Here is a 1,775-nt window from a genome sequence, read left to right as displayed (position 1 = left end):
CCCTTACTGATACATGGGGAGGAGGCAACGGCTAAGATATATATATATAGATAGCCTGCATGCAGCAACAGCAGCAGCAAACAGCAGCAGCAGCAGCAGCAGCAGATACCAGCAGCAATTGCTCATTATGCTGCTGCAATAACTGCCTGCGCTAACCTTTATATTACCAACCTATCGCCATAAAGGCTGATGGCTATAGCTAGCTAGCTATAGCTAGCTACAGCTAGCTATAGCTAGCTACGGCTAGCTATAGCTAGCTGTGCTCCTTATTAGGCATATTTGTCTCCTTAGAGACATAGTTACTTGGCTGCTGCTGTTGTTGTTGCTGCTGCTGCTGTCTGTGCTTCACACGACAGCTACCTAGCTACGTAGTTACCCACTTAGCTAGCTACCTAGATAGTTGGCAAGCTAGCTAGCTAGCTAGATGGCTAGCTAGCTAGCTAGCTAGCTGCAGGTATAAATAAACAAGCTGGAGAGCCCAGGAGTCACAAGCGTGAGACCATAGAAAAACAAAGCAAACTCTCCAGCCCCGGAAAGAGCTGCTGCAGCACTTGCTGCAGCAGCTGCAGCTGCTGCTGCTGATGCTGCTGTTGCAGCAGCAGGGAAGGGGCATGGGTTAGTTTACGGATTGGCCTGCTTTTTTGCTGAGAGCAGCAGCAGCACGCAGCCCAAGACTGACAACACATGTGGGGTTACTTTTATCGCTACTGGGATCGCCCGATCCCGATCCCGATCCCGATCCCGATCCCGATCCCGATCCCGATCCCCCTCCAATAAATCCCTCACAATTGGGGGCCCCACAGAGGCACAACATCTCCTCATAACCAGGACCGTATGCATATGTTAAAGGAGACCCTAATATATATACACAGACACACACACATACACCACAGGCAATTGGGGCTGCATGCAACCTTCCTTGCATGCAAAAGTGCATGCATGCATGGATGCATGCAGCCACAGAATCGCCGACACAAAGGACAAGACAAGGACCCAAGCCCATCACTAGCGAGAGAATTAAAATGTATATATATAATAAATAATTAATTATTATATATTATAATTAATTATTATTTATTTATATAAATAAAATAAATAAATAAATAAATATACCTGCAGGTATATCTTTTTTAGCAAATACACCAACTTGTGGTAAGGAAGGACCTCGCCATATTGTTGCTACGCGAACATTTGGATCACAAGAATGATTCAAAAAACGACTCGCGTTACCAATAAACTGTACACATAAGCACAAAAAAAAGCCCCAAAATATAATATGCATGCATGCATGCGTGCATGCATCCATGGGTGCATGCGTTCTTACATGCATCCATGCGTTATTGTGTGGAGGCAAGCATAACTCTGTATCATAATTATGGTGTCCTATTAGGGTTTATTAGGGTTTATTAAGGTTGATTAGGGTTTATTAGGGTTTATTAGGGTTAATTAGGATTTATTAGGGTTTATTAGGGTTTATTAGGGTTTATTAGGGTTTATTAGGGTTTATTAGGGTTTAGGGTTTAGGGTTTAGGGTGAATTGTATCTGACAAGTGAGTCAATACAAGGGGCAGCCCAATCATATTCAAGATCTCTTTCTTCCCCAACAACCTCCATACAATAATTATTATGTCCCCTTCTTGTCTCTTGTTTAGATCTACCATCCATTACTGCACGAGGAATTACTTCCCCTACATACTGCATTATAAATGAGCCTACAGGGATCGGATCCTGTATACATATATATATATATATATATATATATATATATATATATA

General features: G+C 42.5%; 1 protein-coding gene across 1 annotated transcript; it reads right to left on the bottom strand.

The window, feature by feature from the left end:
- Positions 1 to 616: 616 nt before the first annotated feature.
- On the bottom strand, positions 617 to 1,665 carry EMWEY_00059310 (SET domain containing protein, putative; the record flags this gene model as incomplete). The annotated part of the gene is made up of 3 exons (XM_013481093.1): positions 617 to 855; positions 1,114 to 1,237; positions 1,549 to 1,665. 3 exons carry the CDS (start codon positions 1,663 to 1,665, stop codon positions 617 to 619), a joined length of 480 nt encoding a protein of 159 aa, XP_013336547.1.
- Between the last annotated feature and the right edge of the window lie 110 nt (positions 1,666 to 1,775).

This window comes from Eimeria maxima, genomic scaffold, assembly GCF_000499605.1.
Source record: "Eimeria maxima Weybridge genomic scaffold, Emw_scaff2719, whole genome shotgun sequence".
Taxonomy (NCBI): Eukaryota; Apicomplexa; class Conoidasida; order Eucoccidiorida; family Eimeriidae; genus Eimeria; species Eimeria maxima.
Note: the sequence above shows the minus strand (reverse complement) of the source record. Positions and strands in the feature narration are given on the sequence as shown.